A 21,324-nucleotide genomic window follows, 5' to 3' on the forward strand; every position below is an offset into this window, starting at 1 on the left:
TTGCAACAACTTTGCTCGGGCACCTCCATTTTGGAGGAGGTGCCTTATATATGGTGAAGTCCTCCGGCCATTGGCCGGGGACTCCTTAGGACGGCGCGCGCGGCCCCTTTTAGAGAGGGGGAGCGCGCGCTTGCGCCCTAAGCACCGTGGCCGGGAAGCAGCGCGCGCTGCCAGCAGAGCGGGAGGAAGACGCCGGGCACGGAGCGGAGAGGTGAGGGGAACAGCGTCCCTGCCTAGCAGGAGGCAGGGACGCCGACGCTACAGATGGGACTTCTCCATCTGTCTGTGACTTTTATAATATTTGTTTCAGGGTGAAGATCTGACCCATATTAATACTACAGAGACATATGTGAGGGGTGATGAGTGGTGTAAGGAGGAGATTCCTACATATGACTACCCAGGTGAGTAGTGACCACTAAATGCAGAGAAGTCACAGATTCTTCTCATGGTAATATATATACATTGGTGGCCAAAAGTATTGGCACCCCTGCAATTCTGTCAGATAATACTCAGTTTCTTCCTGAAAATGATTGCAATCACAAATTCTTTGGTCTTATTATCTTCATTTAATTTGCTTGCAAGGAAAAAACACAAAAGAGAATTAAGCAAAAATCAAATCATTGATCATTTCACACAAAACTCCAAAAATGGGCCAGACAAAAGTATTGGCACCCTCAGCCTAATACTTGGTTGCACAACCTTTAGTCAAAATAACTGCGAACAACCGCTTCCGGTAACCATCAATGAGTTTCTTACAATGCTCTGCTGGAATTGTAGACCATTCTTCTTTGGCAAACTGCTCCAGGTCCCTGATATTTGAAGGGTGCCTTCTCCAAACTGCCATTTTGAGATCTCTCCACAGGTGTTCTATGGGATTCAGGTCTGGACTCATTGCTGGCCACCTTAGAAGTCTCCAGTGCTTTCTCTCAAACCATTTTATAGTGCTTTTGGAAGTGTGTTTTGGGTCATTGTCCTGCTGGAAGACCTATGACCTCTGAGGGAGACCCAGCTTTCTCACACTGGGCCCTACATTATGCTGCAAAATTTGTTGGTAGTCTTCAGACTTCATAATGCCATGCACACGGTCAAGCAGTCCAGTGCCAGAGGCAGCAAAGCAACCCCAAAACATCAGGGAACCTCCACCATGTTTGACTGTAGGGACCGTGTTCTTTTCTTTGAATGCCTCTTTTTTTTCCTGTACACTCTATGTTGATGCTTTTTCCCAAAAAGCTCTACTTTTGTCTCATCTGACCAGAGAACATTCTTCCAAAACGTTTTAGGCTTTCTCAGGTAAGTTTTGGCAAACTCCAGCCTGGCTTTTTTATGTCTCGGGGTAAGAAGTGGGGTCTTCCTGGGTATCCTACCATACAGTCCCTTTTCATTCAGACACCGACGGATAGTATGGGTTGACACTGTTGTACCCTCGGACTGCAGGGCAGCTTGAACTTGTTTGGATGTTAGTCGAGGTTCTTTATCCACCATCCCCACAATCTTGCGTTGAACTCTCTCGTCAATTTTTCTTTTCCGTCCACATCTAGGGAGGTTAGCCACAGTGCCATGGGCTTTAAACTTCTTGATGACACTGCGCACGGAAGACACAGGAACATTCAGGTCTTTGGAGATGGACTTGTAGCCTTGAGATTGCTCATGCTTCCTCACAATTTGGTTTCTCAAGTCCTCAGACAGTTCTTTGAGCATGGAGAAAAGAAAGAAGACCAATGTGGTACACACAAGGACACAGGACAGAGGTTAAGTCAACTTTAATCCATGTTAACTGTCTGCAAGTGTGATTTAGTTATTACCAACACCTGTTAGGTGCCACAGGTAAATTATAGGTGCTGTTAATTACACGAATTAGAGAAGCATCACATGATTTTTCAAAGGGTGCCAATACTTTTGTCCACCCCCTATTTTAAGTTTGGTGTGGAATTATATCCAATTTTGCTTTAGGACAATTCTTTTTGTGTTTATTTCATTGAAGACAAATTAAATGAGGAGAATAATACCAAAGAATTTGTGATTGCAATCATTTTCAGGAAGAAACTGAGTATTATCTGACAGAATTGCAGGGGTGCCAATAATTTTATCCAGCACTGTGTATATATATATGCGCCACATCAAAAGTAATTCTTAACCATGATAATATAAGCTGGGCGACAGCTCTTTGTAAAATAACGATAAAGGATAAGACAAAATTACTTGGAGGGTGAGGGCTTTTCAGCTCTTGAACAGAACAAAACCATCGGTCTGGAGGGTTTTTATTCCTTTTTATACAATATAGATATTTTTTTAGACTTAGATGCTTTTATTAAAAAACAAATAACATAAATAATTATGTAAATATGTAAGGTGCTTTCTTGAATGTCCAGTGGATTGACAATTGAGATCAGAAGCAAATAATTAGGTTTTTTTGGGTCAGAACGGAACTTGCATTATGGTTGTACTTTTATTTTCTCCCATCCGATTAAAATCTTTGGACATTTGTCTGTTTTCAACCATATTAACTATGTAAATATGTTATATAAAATTTATGATATTGTTAATAAAAATTAATTTCTCTTTATTGAGTAAAATTTAAAAGATAATCCAGTGGATACAATCAAGATCAACTACCATGCGCCCTCCATGGTGATCCAGATCGACGGGTTTCAACTCGTTAGTCATAATCATGACTAAGACCTAACGAGTCAAAACCCATCGATCTGGATCGCCGTGGAGGGTGCATGGTAGTTGCTCTTGATTGTATCCACTGGATTATCTTTTAAATTTTACTCAATAAAGAGAAATTAATTTTTATTAACAATATCATCGCTGGATAAAGTTTCTTCTTTTCCTGCTACCTGTAAATGTTTTATATGCAGATTGCACTGCCTCTTTTACAGCATATTGGCACTTTATTTACCTTTCCATTAATCACATTTGCAGTATAGCATATTGCTTTCTATTTAAGAGCTGTACCAACTATCCATTATTTATCATAGACTATACTTATAGCCAGCCACTGCCATTTTATATATTTTGCTTACACTAGGATTCCTAGGTACACATTACATTTCTTGACGAGCAGTCATACTTTTTTTTTTGGAGGCAATTTATATTCTTGGGTCTGTTTCGTTATCGCTCTTCAACATGGATTTTACCTTACTTGATATATTTTGACTGCTAGCAGCACTATGGTATATTGAATATTTGTCCCCTGCCTTGATTTTTCCACCTGTTGCCTATATTTCCTTGTTCGGATTTTAATAATATAATGAATAAACTATTATTTTATTGATTACAATGTTGTGTAGTCTCCTGTAGGTATTGATTGTATCCGTGATCACACAATAGTCTTCAAACCCTTTGTGTGCATTAATTTCAGGCATTGGACAAGAGCTTTGGGGCAGGGCCTTCATATCCCTTATCCCTTTTGCTGTATGAGGAGAAATGACTGGAAACCTCAGAGTATGGACCACTACTTTTAGAATGAGTCCACCAAGCTCATTTAGACTGATTATAATTAGTGTTTGCCTCATCTTTGTGTTATCCAGCAAACAAATGCAGGACAATTGTGACCTCTCTGCACACAGAAGGTGCTTAGCACAGTAGTTCAGTTTATTCAATAGCTCCATTATGAAAGGAAATATTCAGTTCTCACCGAATGTTGCAAATTATCCATTATTTTTTAAATTAAATTGCCAGGAGTCGATTATAAAGGAAGGAAACCTATAAAAAATTCCCCTTTTCCAGTACGTCCCCATGACGGCACCATAGGAGGAATAATCTCATATCCTCTGTAGGGACAGGAAGCACAAGAGGTTAAAAGCCCTCCCACCCCCAACCTCCTCAGTGTTTTTCCTGTCCCTACACAGGACAGGGAGTACAGGAGGAGCGCTGGTGCAGGGAGCACTGGTGCAGAAGAACACTGATACTTACAGGGCCCTGGGGGATTGGGAGGGCCACGGCTCTCTCCTTCTCGCCGTCAAGTGGGTCCTGGGCCGACACTCCCTGTCGGGAGTCCCTCAGCCCTCCAGTATACTGGAGCCTCCGGGTGCCGCTTCCCCATCGCTGGGCTCTCGTCGTCCTGCTCAGGGTGGGCCCAGCTTCTCCCGGCTTCGGGGACCGCCTGCGTCGAAACCTTAAGTTCAGGGATGACGACTTGCAGTCGGCGGTCGCACGGAATATTCAAGCGTGGATCGACTGTGGACGCCAGTGGAGCAGGAGAACATGACAGGACGACCAGGTAAGGTACAAAAAGGGAAGCTGGGGAGAATCAAAGGCAGGCTTACAGCTTTGGCACTCCTAGCAGTACGCTACAATGGCTGATGTGTCACACCCTGATACCCTCCCTGGATCGCCCCACAGTGATGATGTCTCTGCAGTCACCACCTCCTTCTGAAAAGGGAAAAAGGCCACAGTGAAAACCAGGAGGTGCCTGGATTGTAACATCAGACTTCCCGACTCATATGCAAAGTGTCTGTATGCTGAATGTAGAGCCTCCATGCTAGAGGAGGAGCATAGAGCTTTATTAAACGAGATGCGTAGTATGATCAAAGAAGAAGTTCAGGCTTCTATTACGTCTCTGCAGTCCCCAGGTTCAGGGGTCCTGGATGTCCGGGGACCCAAAAGATCTAGAGAAGATACAGCACCATCTTCTGAAGGTGAAATCAACCCATCTGGCGACTCTGACAACGGTGAGACCATTAGTCCACCTCAGGGCGGGGAACGTAAAAAGTACATGTTCCACTCAGATGGTATGGAGATTCTTCTACGAGCCGTCCGAAACACGATCCAGGTAAAGGGGCGGAGAAGAGCAGAAACATTCAAAATGAAATGTTTGGTGGACTTAGAACCCATAGATCCATGGTTTTCCCTGTTAATACTCATGTGAAAGACATGATCCTGGAGGAATGGGAGGATGCGCAGAAGAGACTCTATTCCACGAGACTTCTGCATCCGACTCTCCTTTGATCTAGATAACACCAATGTTTGGGACACTATTCCTAAGATCAACGTCCCAGTAGCCAAGGTGATCAAGAAAACCTCTATCCCCTTTGAGGATTCATCAGGACTTAAAGATCCTATGGATCGAAAGGTGGATGGACTTTTGAAAAAAGCCTGGGAAGCCTCGTTGGCAGTTATTAAGTCTAATGTCGCTGCTACATCTATTGCCAGATCCATGAAAGTCTGGCTAGGTGAGCTAGAGGGTCACCTATGGGATGGCACCCTGAGGGAATCTCTCAGTCAATCATTGCCCCTATAAAAATGGCAACGAATTTTATGGCCGATGCTTTGGCAGAATCAGTTAGATTTGCTGCCAGGAATAATGAGCTTTCCAAATCAGCCAGAAGAGCTATTTGGTTAAAGGCATGGTCTGGGGATACAGCTTCTAAGAACAAGCTGTGCTCCATTCCGTTTTCAGGGCTCAAAGTATTCGGACCAGTGTTAGATGACATACTAGAAAAAGGGCTTTCCTGAGGAGACAGAGAAGGAGCAGCCCTTTCGCAAACCTTCCCCTGCCGTAAACATAACACTCAGAAAAAAGGGGGATCCATGAGCTGAAGTTTTAATAAGGGGAACAAAGATAAAAAATACCAGCCCAGTACTATCTCCCATTCAAAACGACAATGACTATGTCAGAATAGGGGAGTGGGTAGGGTTTTTCAAAAACAGTTGGCATCAGGTAACTCAAAATCCCTGGATATTATCAACTATAGCGCAGGGTTACAGGATAGAGTTTTCTCAAAATCTCCCTCAAAGATTCCACCTAACAAGGGGTTCCCCTACCTAACTTTCCCGTCTACGTGCAGACGTAGATAAACTTCTACAACAGAAGGTTATTGTTCCAGTTCCAGAATACGACCAACATCGGGGCCAATACTCCTCTGTTTTCAGTAAAAAAAAACAAAACATCAGGGGAGTTCCGTACAGTTATCAATCTGAAACCCCTAAACCGATGGGTCCACTACAAAAAAATTCCGCATAGAATCTGTGAGATCAGCCATTCCTCTGTTAGACACAGATGCGGTAATTTGCACCCTGGACCTCAGGGATGCATATTACCACCTGCCGATACATTCCTCAAGTCAGCAATATCTGAGGTTTGCGCTATCATCAGGCAGTCAGATTCTACACTACCAGTTCCGATGTCTTCCCTTCAGCCTGTCATCTGCTCCCAGAATCTTTACGAAGATCATGGCAGAGGTGGTAGCCTATATCCGACTCAGGGATATTACCATCATTCCATACTTGGACGACTTCCTGATGGTGGCAGGATCCCCTCTAGATATGATTCAACATCTGGAATTTGTCCTACAGACTTTAACCAGCCTGGGTTTGATTGTGAACAAAGAAAAATCCAATCTTGTCCCAGGTACTTGTCACGGGTGTGTCGCCACGAAGATCGTCACGAGTACACAGCCTGACTTCTCGCAGCTGACTTGTTGGTGCTTTGTGTTTTTCGGCAGTGAGGGAGTTAATTCTCTCTCTCTCTGTGCTAGACGAGGTCCAGCCTCGCCCAGCTGCAATCAATACTGCTGTAGTGAGACTCCTTCAAATGCCTGCTGGTCTGTTTGGGAAGTGTCGGTGAAAGCATTTCATTCAGACTAACAGAGCGGATCGTGGTGTTTGGAGTTTCTGAGATAAGTGTATTTGGAGTGTTTTTTCCCTTCCTCGCTTTATCATTTATCTCCTTTCCCGTTGGTGTTCCCTCTGTTGTAGTTGTGTAGTTGTTGTATGCAAGGTGGTTTTGGTTTTTCCCTTGTACTGTCTCGTTCGTCTAAGTACTGTGTGTGGGCATATTATTACTTGTCCCCTTTTGTTGTGATCGGGGTCCTTCTCAGGACTAGATTACTTAGGTGCAGGGATCCTCAGGAGGTAGGGGTTACGCTGGCGGCCTGGACCTCTGTATCTTTAATAGTACCTCCAGGTTGAGGGACTAGTCAGGGCCCCAGCTTAGGGTCAGCTTAGGCCCCCTACCTCCAGTATACAGAGACAGCGTGACATTTTCACCGACCCACTTAGTTTTTCTCCAGCTACCATGGATCCAGTAGCCGGTCTAGCTCGGCAGTTGCAGAGTTTGTCCATGGAGCTGGCGGACGTTAGGTCCAAGGTTTTGCATCCTCAGGAGCAAGCCGGACCAGAACCTAAAGTAGCTCTCCCTGACAGGTTCACTGGGGGGCGGGACAAGTTTTTTGTTTTCCGGGAGGCATGCAAGTTGTACTTTCGGCTGCGGCCTCGGTCATCGGGGAGTGAAGAACAAAGGGTGGGAATTGTCATCTCGCTCCTACAAGGGGACCCACAATCTTGGGCATTCTCTCTTCCCCCGGGCTCCCCGGCTCTCCAGTCAGTGGATAGGTTTTTCGCTGCTCTGGGACTCGTATATGATGACCCAGATCGGATCTCCCTTGCTGAGTCTAAGTTATGTAGGATCCAGCAGGGAGATGGTCCGGCAGAGGAATTCTGTTCGGAGTTCCGTAGGTGGGCCACGGACACCCAGTGGAATGACCCGGCTCTTAGGAGCCAGTTTTGTCATGGTTTATCCGACAAATTACAGGATGTGTTGGCACAGTATGACTCTCCCGCGTCACTGGAAGCCGCTATGGCCCTTGCTATTCGCGTTGACAGACGGCTTCGGGAGAGGTGCGGGATAACTCTACCCCCTGTGATGACTCCACCTCCTACAAGGTCCCCTCATATGGTGGTTCCCCTGGTCAGTCCAGAGGAGCCTATGCAATTAGGAGGGACATCATTTCGGGGGAGGGGACCGGTGGTGCGCCATAAGACAGGAAGGTGTTTCTTCTGTGGGAGAAAGGGACATTTTATTGGGGGGTGTCCATCCCGTCCCTTGCAGAGTGAAGAGTCGTCGGAAAACTGTTGATCCCAGGTTGTGTGGTGGACGGCAATCTGGGAGTAGGTATTTCGTCCCTAGGTTCGTCTCAGTTTCTCGTACCGGCGGAGGTGGTGGTGGGTACGAGAACTGAGAGGATATCTGTTCTTCTGGATAGTGGGGCCGGGGCTAATCTGGTTGATGCTCGGTTTGCCCGGGTTCAAGGTATGCGATTGAGTGAGTTGGCTAAACCCATCCCCATATTCTCGATCGATGCCAGGCCTCTCGGTCAGGGAAGTTTTTTGCAAGCTGTGCATGACGTAAAACTTCAAGTGGGGGCGATACATAAAGAACTGTTGTCTTGCTACGTGTTGGAGGGTCTTCCCACTCCTATAGTGTTGGGCCTTCCTTGGTTAGCTAAGCATAACCCGGTTATTAATTGGCAAACCAGAGAGATAAGCCAATGGAGTAAATTCTGTAATAAAAACTGCATGAACACGGTCATCGGTGCGGTTACTCCTTGGGTCTTACCTCCATTTCTGGCGGACTTTGAGGATGTATTCTCGGAGAAAGGGTGTCAGAAACTACCTCCTCATCGCGAGTATGACTGTTCTGTAAAACTGCTCCCTGAGGCCAAGTTACCTAAAGCTAGGTTGTATAACCTTTCTGGTCCTGAGAGGCAGGCCATGAAGGATTATATTTCAGAAAGTCTGGCTAAGGGGCATATTAGACCTTCATCTTCACCGGTGGCTGCGGGGTTCTTCTTTGTTAAGAAGAAAGATGGAGGCCTACGCCCTTGCCTGGATTTCCGTGAACTTAATCGGATTACGGTCCGAGATCCGTATCCGCTCCCACTTATTCCCGATCTCTTTAATCAGATCGTGGGCGCCAAATGGTTCTCTAAGTTGGATCTCAGGGGGGCGTACAATCTGATTAGGATGAAGGAGGGGGATGAGTGGAAGACGGCGTTTAACACTCCGGAGGGGCATTATGAGAACCTTGTCATGCCATTCGGTCTGACTAATGCCCCGGCGGTGTTCCAACACTTTGTTAATGACATTTTTCGCCGCCTGGTGGGATAGTTTGTTGTCATATATCTGGATGATATCTTAATTTACTCGCCGGATCTGGTGTCTCATCAGGAGCACGTTAGGCAGGTGTTACAGATCTTGCGGGATAATAAACTGTATGCCAAATGGGAAAAGTGTGTGTTCGCCGTACAGGAACTCCAGTTTTTAGGCTTCCTGGTTTCAGCGTCCGGTTTTCGTATGGACCCTGGGAAAGTGCGGGCAGTTCTTGAGTGGGATCGGCCAGAGAATCTTAAGGCACTACAACGTTTCCTGGGGTTTGCTAATTATTACCGGAAGTTCATTCGTAATTTCTCGTCCATGGTTAAGCCTCTCACAGACATGACTAAAAAGGGGACGGATTTTTCTAGGTGGTCTGACAAGGCTTGTCAAGCATTCTCCTCCTTGAAAAAATGTTTTGCCTCGGCACCCATACTCATTCAACCTGATGCGTCACAGCCATTCATTGTAGAGGTAGACGCTTCCGAGGTAGGGGTGGGAGCAGTATTGTCACAGGGTTCGTCCCCTGGTAAGTGGCATCCGTGCGCCTTTTTCTCTAAAAAATTGTCGTCCGCTGAGAGGAATTACGATGTCGGCAATAGGGAACTCTTGGCCATTAAGTTAGCTTTTGAGGAGTGGCGCCATTTTTTGGAGGGGGCAGTCCATCCGGTCACCGTCATCACCGATCACAAGAACCTGCTATATCTGGAGTCCGCGAAACGTCTGAATCCCAGACAAGCTAGGTGGTCATTGTTTTTTACCAGGTTTAATTTTGTCGTTACATATCGTCCTGGGTCAAAAAATGTAAAGGCGGATGCCTTATCTCGTAGTTTCCCTGGAGCCGGGAATACGGACGACCCGATTCCTATCCTTCAGGAGGGGGTGGTGGTTTCGGCAGTATGCTCTGAGCTGGAGGAGGAGGTATTGGAGGCTCAGGGGGACGCCCCTGTTGGACCTCCGGGGAGACTGTTTGTTCCAGATCAGTTGCGACAAAAGGTGATCGAGGCACACCATAACTCAGTTTTTGCAGGACACCCGGGGAGTAAAGCAACTGTGGATCTCCTCTCGCGTCGGTTTTGGTGGCCTAACTTACATAAGGAGGTGGTAACTTTTGTCGCGTCCTGTGGGGTTTGTGCGCGCTCTAAGACCTCACATACCCGTCCGTCTGGGGCCCTCTTACCTTTGAAGATCCCGGAGCGTCCTTGGACTCATCTGTCTATGGACTTTATTACGGACCTCCCTCCGTCTTCGGGTAAAACGGTCATACTCGTTGTAGTGGACAGGTTCAGCAAGATGGCACATTTTATCGCTCTTCCGGCTCTCCCTAATGCTAAAACTCTTGCGCAGGTGTTCATTGGGGAGATTGTGAGGCTTCACGGGTGCCCTCCGAGGTGGTGTCTGATCGGGGGTCTCAGTTTGTGTCCAAGTTCTGGAAGGCGTTTTGTGCACGGCGGGGGATGCATTTGTCATTCTCATCGGCTTTTCATCCTCAGACCAATGGTCAGACGGAACGTATGAACCAGAGCTTGGAGACATATCTCCGGTGTTTTGTGTCAGAGAACCAGGAGGACTGGGCTTCTTTCTTACCTCTGGCAGAGTTTGCTCTTAATAATAGGCGGAGCGAGTCCACTGGTAAGTCCCCGTTTTTTGGGGCATATGGTTTTCACCCCCAGTTTTGTACTTTCAGTAGGGGGGGCTCTTCGGGGGTTCCTGAGGAGGAACGATTTTCCTCATCACTCGCTTCAGTATGGAGAGGGGTGCTGAAGAATCTGAATACTATGGGGAACCGATACAAACGTATGGCTGATAGGAGGAGAGTGTCTGGTCCGGACCTAAGTGTGAACGATCGGGTATGGTTGTCTACCAGGAATATTAAACTTAAGGTTCCCTCCTGGAAACTGGGTCCCAGGTTCATCGGGCCGTACAGAATCAGTTCTATTATTAATCCGGTGGCATTCCGTCTTGACCTCCCCCCTACGTTTAAAATTCACAACGTGTTCCACAGATCGTTGCTTAAGAGGTATGTGGCGCCGGTGGTACCGTCACCTTTACCTCCCCCTCCAGTGGTGGTCAATGGTAACTTGGAGTTCCAGGTATCGAGGGTCATCGATTCACGCTTTAATCGCCGGTCCCTTCAGTACCTGGTTCATTGGAAAGGGTATGGTCCTGAGGAGAGGATGTGGGTTCCTGCGTCGGATATTAACGCAGACCGATTAGTTCGGGCCTTCCACACGACTCACCCGGATAAACCTGGCCCTGAGGGTCCGGAGGCCCCTCGTAGAAGGGGGGGTACTGTCACGGGTGTGTCGCCACGAAGATCGTCACGAGTACACAGCCTGACTTCTCGCAACTGACTTGTTGGTGCTTTGTGTTTTTCGGCAGTGAGGGAGTTAATTCTCTCTCTCTCTGTGCTAGACGAGGTCCAGCCTCGCCCAGCTGCAATCAATACTGCTGTAGTGAGACTCCTTCAAATGCCTGCTGGTCTGTTTGGGAAGTGTCGGTGAAAGCATTTCATTCAGACTAACAGAGAGGATCGTGGTGTTTGGAGTTTCTGAGATAAGTGTATTTGGAGTGTTTTTTCCCTTCCTCGCTTTATCATTTATCTCCTTTCCCGTTGGTGTTCCCTCTGTTGTAGTTGTGTAGTTGTTGTATGCAAGGTGGTTTTGGTTTTTCCCTTGTACTGTCTCGTTCGTCTAAGTACTGTGTGTGGGCATATTATTACTTGTCCCCTTTTGTTGTGATCGGGGTCCTTCTCAGGACTAGATTACTTAGGTGCAGGGATCCTCAGGAGGTAGGGGTTACGCTGGCGGCCTGGACCTCTGTATCTTTAACAGTACCTCCAGGTTGAGGGACTAGTCAGGGCCCCAGCTTAGGGTCAGCTTAGGCCCCCTACCTCCAGTATACAGAGACAGCGTGACAGTACTTCACACATCTTCTTGGGAGTCTATCTCGACTCCCGAACGTGAACGTCTTATCTCCCGGAAGACAAGATGCTCTCAATCCCCCAAAGGATTCGTTCTTTTGCAAGGGAGAAAAAAACATTGATTCGATAGGCAATGAGTATTTTGGGAATCATGACGTCGTGCATCACCTGCGTCAGATGGAGCCAATTCCATTCCAGGCCTCTACAGAAATCCATCCTGGAAGTGACAGACAAACATCATAAAACGTCCACTGTTTTATCGGAATCTTCAACAACTCCAGCCTTTAGCCTGGCTTCTGAAGGGGAGATACTGAAAACCAAAGGCTTATCCGCCAGAGTGATCAAGACTATGCAGGCTAGTAGAAAACCTGTAACCCAAACCATATATAAAAAAGTCTGGAGGACCTTTTGTCAGTTCCACAGGACGGTAGACACCTCTCAACCAGATATCCCTGCGATCCTTGATTTCTTGCAGGCGGGATTTGAAACAGGTCTTAGACCAAGTACCTTGAAGGTGCAGATTGCGGCACTAAGTGCTTTCTTCGACATATCATTGTCCTTGCATCCCTTGATAATCAGATTTTCCAAGGCAATCCAGAGACTTAGGCCTGCCCAGAGAATTTCTTCCCCTCCGTGGGATCTGTCTTGAGAGTCCTTTGCAAACCTTCCTTCGGCCCAGTTCATGAATTAGAAATAAAGAACTTGACTCTCTAAACAGTCTTCTTGGTGGCAATTACCACTTCTAAACGGTTGCGTGAGATCCAGGCTCTCTCTGTTGTCGAGCCATGTATGCATATTTGGGATGATTGAATCATTCTCAAACTGGATCCAAGCTTCTACCCGAAGGTGGTGTCTTTAAACTAAGAAGTGGTTCTTCCATCATTCTGCGAAAACCCTAGAAATCCGAGAGAGGAAGAGTTTCACCATCTTGATGTCCGCAGAGCAGTGTTGGCCTATTTGAAAGCCACTCGGAACTGGAGATTAGACTCTAATCTTTTCTTACAGTGTGGGGGGAAAAATATAGGCAGGAAGGCTTCAAAACCATCCTTAGTTAGATCCATGATTAATCTAGCATACCTTTCAGAAGGACAGTCTCCCCCTGAAATTATCAAAGCCCATTTACCAGAGCAGTTTCCAACTCTTGGGCAACTAGAGCAGGGGCTACCATTGAACAGATTTGTACCGTAGCCACATGGTCAGGACATACTACATTTTGCAAACACTACAAACTAGATATTCTCTCACAGCAGAGATCTGTGTTTGGTAGGAAGGTGCTTCAGGCATTTATCCCACCCTAAGCTATGAGTTCTTGGGTATACTCCTATGGTGCTGTCATGAGGATGTACTGGGTAAAAAAACAGAATTAGTTTTGCCGGTAATGATGTTTCCAGGAGTCCACATGACAGCACCCTTATTTCCCTCCATATATTGCTACTGTATGTGATTCTAACATATGTCTAAGTAGTCTAGAATAAAATTGTGTTGTACCCAGCCAATGTGGTTCTTGGAAAATCAATGAGGAGGTTGGAGGTGGGAGGGCTTTTAACCTCTTGTGCATCCTGCGCCTACAGAGGATATGGGATTACTCCTCCTATGGTGCTGTCATGTGGACTCCTGGAAACATCATAACCACTAAGACTAATTCCGGATTTTATCCACTCCTAACTTTTTACATTCCTTTTACAATTCTCCACTGAGCATTTAGCTAGAAAAGACTGACGACGGGCAACACTGATATATGAACCTATGAAAATGGTTTTGGTTCATTAAAAATAAACTGCAAGAAAGTAGCATGAGGCCTAGTGTTTGCTATCTTCTGGTTTTTGTTTTAAAGCCCAATGTTAAATTGTGATTGGCTTTGCATCACTGTTTTAGTTAAAAAGCCAATTTTGCTGCATGCCTTGTACTTTGGCTGAAAATTTTGACATATTAATGTTATAAATTATCAGTAGACATTTTATTATTAAAAAATAAGATAATCAGTTTTATTCTTTGCAGATGACTGTCCCGGGATCTCTGAGGGACATCAGATATCTTTAGATTGTAAAGCAGATAATCGTGGTATCCCATACGATACATATGAAGAACATGTCATAATTCCATATGTCGCCCTTCCCGGCAACAGTCTATCATCAGATCCTTTCGAACAGGACCTGTCTTCTGATTCATTACCGAATGTTAAGGAAAATAAAGGAAACAGAAAAGATACCGTGAACCAAAGTGCTAATAGTGGAGAGAAGCCATATACATGTTTGGAATGTGGAAAATATTTTGACTGGAAATCAAAATTTATTCAACATAAGAGAAGTCACACAGGGGAGAAGCCATTTTCTTGTAAAGATTGTGGGAAATGTTTTAGCGAAAGATCTTTTCTTTTTAGACATCAGAGAAGCCACACAGATGCAAAGCCATTTTCATGCTCACAATGTGGAAAATGCTTTAAACAGAAATGGGGTCTTGTTACCCACGAGAGAATTCACACAGGGGAGAAGCCGTATTCATGTTCAGAATGTGATAAATGCTATATTGATAAGTCAAGTCTTGCGAGACATCAGTGGGTTCACACAGGGGAGAAGCCATTTTCATGTTCAGAGTGTGGACAATGTTTCAACCAGAAATCAGATTTTGTTAGACACCAGAGAACTCACACTGGGGAGAAGCCTTTTTCATGTTCAGAATGTGGGAAATGTTTTAACCGGAAATCAGCTCTTGTTACACACCAGAGAACTCACACAGGGGAGAAGCCATTCTCATGTTCAGAATGTGGGAAACTTTATAATAATAAAACACATCTTGTTAGACATCAGTGGGTTCACACAGGGGTGAAGCCATTTTCATATTCAGAGTGTGGGGCATTTTTTACCGATAAATCATCTCTTGTTAACCATCAAAATATTCATACAGGATCAATGCCATATTCATGTTCAGAATGTGGGAAATGTTTTAACCGGAAATCGTATCTTGTTACACATCAGTGGGTTCACACAGGGGTGAAGCCATTTTCATGTTCAGAGTGTGGAGCATTTTTTACCGATAAATCATCTCTTGTTAACCATCAAAATGTTCATACAAGATCAATGCCATATTCATGTTCCGAATGTGGGAAATGTTTTAGTAAGAAGTTAGAAGTTGTTAGACATCAAAGAACTCACATAGGGGAGAAGCCATTTTCATGCCCATAATGTCAGAAATATCTTACCAAGAAATCAAGTCTTAACGATTAAAAACTCAAATATATATCAGAAAAAATTTTCACGTACCGTATTCGAAGAGTGTTTTCATCGAAGCCAGCGCTAATTCCACATGCGAAATCTTTCACAATAAAAACATTTCCAATTCCTGAATGTTTGAAATGTTTTACACACAAATCAGATCTGCTTAAAAACAAATGGATTCACTCAATGATATAGCATTTGTTGTATGTACTAATATTATAATAGACATTCAAATTAAATCACTGATGAGATAGGAAAAGCTAGTTATAACACTAAACATTGGTCAAGAACTTAAGGGGTTGTCTCCTTATAGAAAATCCTCATCCCGTGCTGCCATTTGTTAGAAAATAATCAACCACTGTTCACTCACTTTCTCCGGGTCCAACGCTGAGCTTCTGGCGCTGTTCCCGGTGTCCAGTATTGGATGTGGCGTTGACTTCATGGCAAAAGTGTGGCAACCAATCAGTGAGCTCAGCAACTCTGCCCATGTAAACTGAACCACCCCATTCAGCGTTGCTGAGTTCTCTGATTGGCCGCCGCACTGTCGACGTGGAGTCAGTGCCGCAGCCAATACCAGACGCCAGGAGCAGGGCAAAGATTTAGCGCTGGACCCTAGGACGATGAGTAATGAGTGGCTGGTTATTTTATAACAAACTGCAGTTGGAGATGAAGATTCTCCAAAAGGGGATAACCCCTATAAAAATATTTGCCTTTTTGTACAGTATCTTTTAGTTTTACTTTTTTTTGTCACGTAAATGTTTGTGAGAATCCAACTATTTTTACCATAAAATAAAGTTTAAACCAGTAAATACAAAATGCGGCTTCTAATTGATCATTCCATTTACTGAAGTTCAAAGATTTATACAAACCCTATATTCCACCTTGTAAAAAATAGAATAATTGTTTTCCTAAACCTCTACAGTAACAACCTTGAATCATTAGCCCTAACCCTAAAATGTAATTTCTTGTCCTTGGGATATATTTTGTTATTTGGAAAATTTATCTGTTTAGCAGAAATGATCAGATCGCTTCGCTCAACCCTGGTCCATGGATCAGGTCAGTGATCTCCGGCCGATGACAGGATCTGCCAGAATTTCTTTACCCTCTGGAATCTTAGGCTCAGCTTATTCTTTGCCGGCCTGGCGCATCATCAGCTTTGCAAATGGTGCTAGACCAGTTAGTCAAACTCTGTGCTGGGGAACCTGGAAGCTCAGGAAATTCACACTGCTCCTGTCCATGGCTAGAGATCATGGACTTGGACTGTGGACAAGGGTTGTGCAAAGCGATCTGCTCATCTCTACTATTTTGACATTATATATTTTTTTAGATATTAAGCACTGCCTTTCATCCCAGAATTGGGGGATTAACTTGTTCTATTAACGTTTTACCTCTCCCTGATAGTAAGCTACAAGAAACCTAAACGGAACCCGATTATCTCTATGGAAGCCATTCTCAATATATCAATATCACACTTGAATTTTGCAATGACACCTCACCTCATTTAGTATACACTGCCTTCTCCAGAATTATGAACCATTTTATCTTAGAAATAATTGTTGTATAGTCGGGACCCTTCTCCTCTATCCAATGTTGTGCTAACAACTTCATTACCATGTAAACCATTCTTCCACTGCAGTCTTTCCCCACTCCTCAGTTTCGAGATCCTCCACATACCCAAAAAGTTCCTCAACTTTCCACTAAACCCTATGGATCAAGGTAAGGGTGATCATTTGATATGGCGTTATTTTACATTTATAGGCCTCCAAAGCTTCATTAAGACTAGCTAGGCTTACATGTTGTTTGAGTATTTAGTGCTGAGCTACTCCTTTCAACCACGGATATGCTGCAACTGTGTTGCCAAAAAATATATCCAAAGATTCAGCACTGCCAAACCTCCCCACATCAGAGATTCTAAGTTGATGCTTATTCCATATAAATTGTCTTAGAGTTATTTTTGGGTAAATAGCATAGTGGAATCTACACTGGAGAATTGTGTAGTATATATAACAACTGGGGCACCTATACTAGTTTAATAAGATTTATGCATCCCACTACTGACAGAGGGAACCTGGACCAAACCTCCATCTTCTGTTTTATAATTTGTAATAATTGATGTCTCGTAATCCATGACACTGGTCGTTATTTTTAGTCTGAAATATTGGACCTCTGAAACCACCTGTGGCACAATGTGGAGCTATCAAGGAGCAACACATTTTCTCTCTGGGAAGTAGAACAGATTTAGACCAGGCGATGGTCAAATCAGACAAATATCCAAATCCTTCAAATACGGATATTGCCGCTAATAACGTAGAGGAAGCATGTGCTAAAAATAACAATGGGTCATCGACTTAAAGGGCAACCATTAACTCCACATCTTAACAATGAAAATCAACATTGTCTGGATGCTCTTCATTAGCTGCTGCCAGAGGCTCTATGGCCATCACAATGAGCAGGGGAGACAAGGGACACCTCTTCTGCGTGCCCACAGTGTAAGACTTTATGAGAAAACCATTGATTCTCAACTTTGCCTTGAGTTACCGGTATAGTAATTTAATCCAAGAGATACATTTAGGTCCCGATCTGAACATTTCCAACACTACCAGAGGAACTCCCACTCTATGCTATTAAATGCCTTAGTGGCATACATGGAACCAATGACACTGTCTCCGGAATTTTCAGGTGGCATCTAAAGATTCAAGTGATCCTACAAATGTTAACAGCAGTAGACCTCGTCAGCATGAACCCAGATTGATCAGCATGGCTTATTGTAAAAATAACTTTACTCAACCTCAGAGCCAACACCTTGGCCAGTATTTTTACGTCTGTGGGCAGGGTGGATAAAAATCAATGTTTTTTTTTTAAAAAATCAAAACAATCAGATTTTTTTGATTTAAATCGGATTTTTTTCAATAAACTGCTTTTTGAGGAAAATATTTTACCATCCAAAGGTTCTTCCATCATGAGATAAAGCTGAGTTGTTTAACTCAGAAGAATAAAGGCTGTATATGTGTAACATTCACAATGCCATGTTCTTCCAGAGGTTTCTGTAGGATTAGTGGGCAGTTTCTCTCCTATATTATCACAGACGCTCGCTTTACTTACGCAGTTCTCAAAACTGAATTTGACTCCGCGGAGGTCCCAGCCTCTTCTTCACGGCAAAAATGTTACAACATGAACAGAGTTGAGAAAAAGACCTTAATCCTATTGTTCTACAAACCTATGAATACAGAATCAACCCCTTCAGTGCCAAGTCCAAGAAGTTAGACAATATGTTTCTGATTGTTTGGAGTGGAATAGATCTGCACAATACAAGAAGAATGTGAATCTAAGTGTGAGGAGGAGGAAGGGCAAGCAGACAAGAAAATGAAAGTGAAACTTTGAGCACAATACTGCAGCATAGCCACAGACAGACAAGTCTGGATCTGTTTGTGTGTACGATCTGAGGTTTATTACATTCTTTCCTTATAATGGCAGCAGGCCGTAAAAGAGACCCAGTTTGGGAATATTTTAATGAAGCTCCTTCGCCTATCGGTAAGGCAGGCATGCGTGCAAAATGCAAACGATGCAACAAAGAGATGCAAAGCCTGGTGGCGCGAATGAGGCAACATCATGAGAAGTGCGGTGATGAAGATGACCAAAGAAACACTTCTGAACAGGCAGGATCTGTTGGTAAACATTTTTATTGAATCCTATTTCTAAAGACTGAACTGTCATGTGTGAGAAAAATTATATTTCTTATTATTACTGCATGTTACTGTCATTTGGTACAGTTATGAAGAAAAACAAATATTCCTTTTGGGGCAGGGGCAGTGATGTGTTGTGTACAATAAGCAAAAATTGTATAAACAATAAAATAACAGCATTGACTTTTTTTGTTTAGGGGAATTCATGGATTCTGGAAACTATCCACCTCCAAGATCACCATCATCCTGTTCTACAGTTTCAGAGTTATCCATCCAGGATACTGCTTCATTAGCAGCAGCATCATCATCAGACACCCACAGCCACATATCACCATCACCCAAAAGGAAGAAAAAACCTTTACCTCCTGGAACCACCATAGATAGGTTTGTGATAAGAACTAGCAGATTAGAAAAAGAGTTGATTGATGAAAAAATTGCCCAGTTTATTTATGCAACGAACTCTTCTTTCCGTCTGACTGAGAACCCACATTTCATTAATATGGTTCAGTCACTGAGACCAGGATACAGTCCACCCAGCAGAGCTGATGTTGCAGGGAAACTGCTGGATCAAGTGTATGACAGAGAAATGGAGCAATGTGCAACAGCTCTGGAGGGTAAAATTGTTAACCTAAGTATTGATGGGTGGAGTAATGTCCACAATGATCCTATTGTATGTGCTTATATAACAACAGAAGAAGGTAAAGTCTTCCTTGCACAAACAACTGATACGTCAGGAAATGCACACACAGCAGAATACTTACAAGAAGTGGCAGTAAAAGCTATAACAGCATGTGAACAAAAATTCAAATGTCTAGTACGCAGTTTGGTCACTGACAATGCTGCAAACGTATCCAAGATGAGAAGAAATTTAGAAGAGCAGGGAGGGAATACAAAGCTGCTAATAACATATGGTTGCAGTGCTCATTTGCTGCACCTCTTAGCCAAAGACTTAAGTGTTCCAGAAATAAAGGCTAATGTTGTTGAAATTGCTAAATACTTCCGTAATAATCATTTTGCTGCAGCAGCTCTGAAAAGGATGGGTGGAACCAAGCTAACGCTCCCACAAGATGTTAGATGGAACTCTGTGGTGGACTGTTTTGAGCAGTATATCGAAAACTGGCCTATTCTGATGACACTTTGTGAAGAAAATCGAGATAAAATAGATGGCACTGTCACGGCCAAAATCCTCAACATTGGGCTTAAGAGAAATGTTGAACATATGCTGAGCTTCCTGAAACCCATCTCTCAAGCTTTAAACAAAATACAGAAAAATAGCTGTTTTATTGCGGATGCTGTTGAAATTTGGAAGGAACTGAGTGAACACTTAAAAACAGAACTACACATGGACAGAATTAAATTACAAGCAGTAAACAAACGAATGGGACAAGCACTGACTCCAGCTCATTTTTTGGCAAATATTGTCAATATCCAATATCAGGGTCAAAACCTAAGTGCTGAGGAAGAGGAGTTAGCTATGACATGGGTATCCAGCAATCATCCATCTTTAATGCCAACTATAATAAACTTCAGAGCTAAGGGGGAACCATTCAAGAAATATATGTTTGCTGAAGATATTTTAAGGAAGGTCACACCAGTAAACTGGTGGAAGTCACTTAAGCGCTTGGATTTAGAGACTGTTCAAGTAATGATTTCACTTTTAACAGCAGTAGCTTCTTCTGCAGGCGTTGAAAGAATATTCTCTTCCTTTGGACTCATTCATTCTAAATTGAGAAATCGGTTGGGACCCAATAAAGCAGGAAAGCTTGTTTTTCTTTTCCAGATTATGAATAGGAACAAAGAAGAAGATGATGATGAAGATGACGACGAGTGAGCTACAGAGGACAGCAGGGACAGTAGTATTTAAGTTTTTCATGTGTCGGCTGGGCTGACAGTCTAAGTTTCTTAAAATATATATATATATTTTGTTTAGCCAAATTAGTTAACAAACATGGATGTTTGTTTAAGCAAATAACTTATGCTGTAATGTTGTTATTGTTTCAGTTGAATAAATCTATTTAAATTGTTATTAAGGTCAGGATTATTTTTCTCCTTCCTAAGTACAACAGAACAGTGGTGTCCAAATATGAATGATTAACCCATTAAACTGGGGAGAAAAAAGTAATCTAAAAAGTGATTCTAAAAATCTTCATCTACTTGCATGTTAAAGTAGCAAGAACTAGTTTAGGTAGAAACTTTGATTTAAATCACTGATTTAAATCAAATCCACCCTGTGTAGCAGTCTGCTGCCGGCGGTTCTGGTGATGTAGCAGTCTGCTGGTGGCGGTTCTGTGATGTAGCAGTCTGCTGGCGGCGGTTCTGGTGATGTAGCAGTCTGCTGGCGGCGGTTCTGGTGATGTAGCAGTCTGCTGGCGGCGGTTCTGGTGATGTAGCAGTCTGCTGGCGGCGGTTCTGTGATGTAGCAGTCTGCTGCCGGCGGTTCTGGTGATGTAGCAGTCTGCTGGCGGCGGTTCTGGTGATGTAGCAGTCTGCTGGCGGCGGTTCTGGTGATGTAGAAGTCTGCTGGCGGCGGTTCTGGTGATGTAGCAGTCTGCTGGCGGCGGTTCTGGTGATGTAGCAGTCTGCTGGCGGCGGTTCTGGTGATGTAGCAGTCTGCTGGCGGCGGTTC

The 21,324-nt window shown here is 43.9% G+C and overlaps 2 protein-coding genes across 2 annotated transcripts; both read left to right on the forward strand.

Annotated features, from left to right (window-relative positions):
* Positions 1-304: 304 nt before the first annotated feature.
* On the forward strand, positions 305-15,366 carry LOC141220447 (uncharacterized; the record flags this gene model as incomplete). The annotated part of the gene is made up of 2 exons (XM_073666364.1): positions 305-401; positions 13,799-15,366. Coding segments are annotated over 2 exons (1,281 nt in total), but the record flags the coding sequence as incomplete, so codon positions are not given.
* A 2,834-nt stretch (positions 15,367-18,200) lies between these two features.
* LOC141220438 (uncharacterized) lies at positions 18,201-20,724 on the forward strand. Its single transcript, XM_073666357.1, has 2 exons — positions 18,201-18,684; positions 18,896-20,724. The coding sequence occupies exons 1-2, from the start codon at positions 18,483-18,485 to the stop codon at positions 20,527-20,529; spliced, it is 1,836 nt and encodes a 611-aa protein (XP_073522458.1). The 5' UTR covers positions 18,201-18,482; the 3' UTR covers positions 20,530-20,724.
* The last annotated feature ends 600 nt before the right edge of the window (positions 20,725-21,324 follow it).

This window comes from Phyllobates terribilis, unplaced genomic scaffold, assembly GCF_046119375.1.
Source record: "Phyllobates terribilis strain yellow unplaced genomic scaffold, ASM4611937v1 Scaffold_296__1_contigs__length_2355070, whole genome shotgun sequence".
In the NCBI taxonomy this organism is placed as follows: Eukaryota; Metazoa; Chordata; class Amphibia; order Anura; family Dendrobatidae; genus Phyllobates; species Phyllobates terribilis.